The sequence below is a fragment of the Octopus bimaculoides genome, chromosome 25, assembly GCF_001194135.2.
Source record: "Octopus bimaculoides isolate UCB-OBI-ISO-001 chromosome 25, ASM119413v2, whole genome shotgun sequence".
Lineage (NCBI taxonomy): Eukaryota > Metazoa > Mollusca > Cephalopoda > Octopoda > Octopodidae > Octopus > Octopus bimaculoides.
This window is the reverse complement of record NC_069005.1, coordinates 24,691,496-24,692,177: the sequence shown is the minus strand read 5'-3', so window position 1 is coordinate 24,692,177 and position 682 is coordinate 24,691,496. Positions and strand designations below refer to the sequence as shown.

At 32.3% G+C, this 682-nt stretch overlaps 1 protein-coding gene across 1 annotated transcript in view; it reads left to right on the top strand.

Annotated features, from left to right (window-relative positions):
* The first annotated feature begins 169 nt into the window (after positions 1–169).
* LOC106881017 (zinc transporter ZIP10) overlaps positions 170–682 on the top strand; it is a 14,420-nt gene continuing 13,907 nt past the window's right edge. The window contains exon 1 of the mRNA XM_014931203.2: positions 170–368. Within this exon, the coding sequence (XP_014786689.2) occupies positions 185–368 (184 nt within the window). The 5' untranslated portion in view covers positions 170–184. The remainder of the gene's footprint in view (positions 369–682) is intronic.

The window sequence follows — 682 nt, the reverse complement described above, 5'->3', positions numbered from 1 at the left end:
AGTTCAAAAATCTTTAAACGATATATATATATATATATATATATATATGTATGTTTTTATGTATGTATGTGTCTGTTTGTCTGTTTATTTGTCTGTCTATCTATCTATCTATCTATCTATCTATCTATCTATCTATCTATCTATCTATCTATCTATCTGCATGTATATATATATATATATATATATGTATATATTGCAGTGTGTACCACTGGAAAGTTTTTTAAAACTCTTTTCCAAAAGACCAAACCAGACATTCCTAAAGACAGAATTTGAAGCTCTACTCCCTGCTCTTGTTTATCGTCTGCAAGTCGAACAATGTGCCATAAATACTGACTCAAAGAATAAAATTGGACCCACCACATTTCAAAGTAAGTCCAGTAATTATACATATATACGTATGTGTGTGTGTGTGTGAGAGAGAGAGAGAGAGAGAGAGAGAGAGAGAGAGAGAGAGAAAGGGAGAGGACTTTGTGTGTTTGTCTTTTTCTAAAAATAATAAGCTATATTTCATTTTCAAGGTGTAAATATTAGTTACGCTTTCTCATAGAAGAAAGGTGTGAGACGAAAACTGTCACCCTTCTTGTCAATAACTATCTTCTGTAGAAATGATAAGATCTGGAATTTTTTCCACGTAAACATGGTTGTTTCAACCTAAACAACAGCGGCAAAACCCCACCAATTC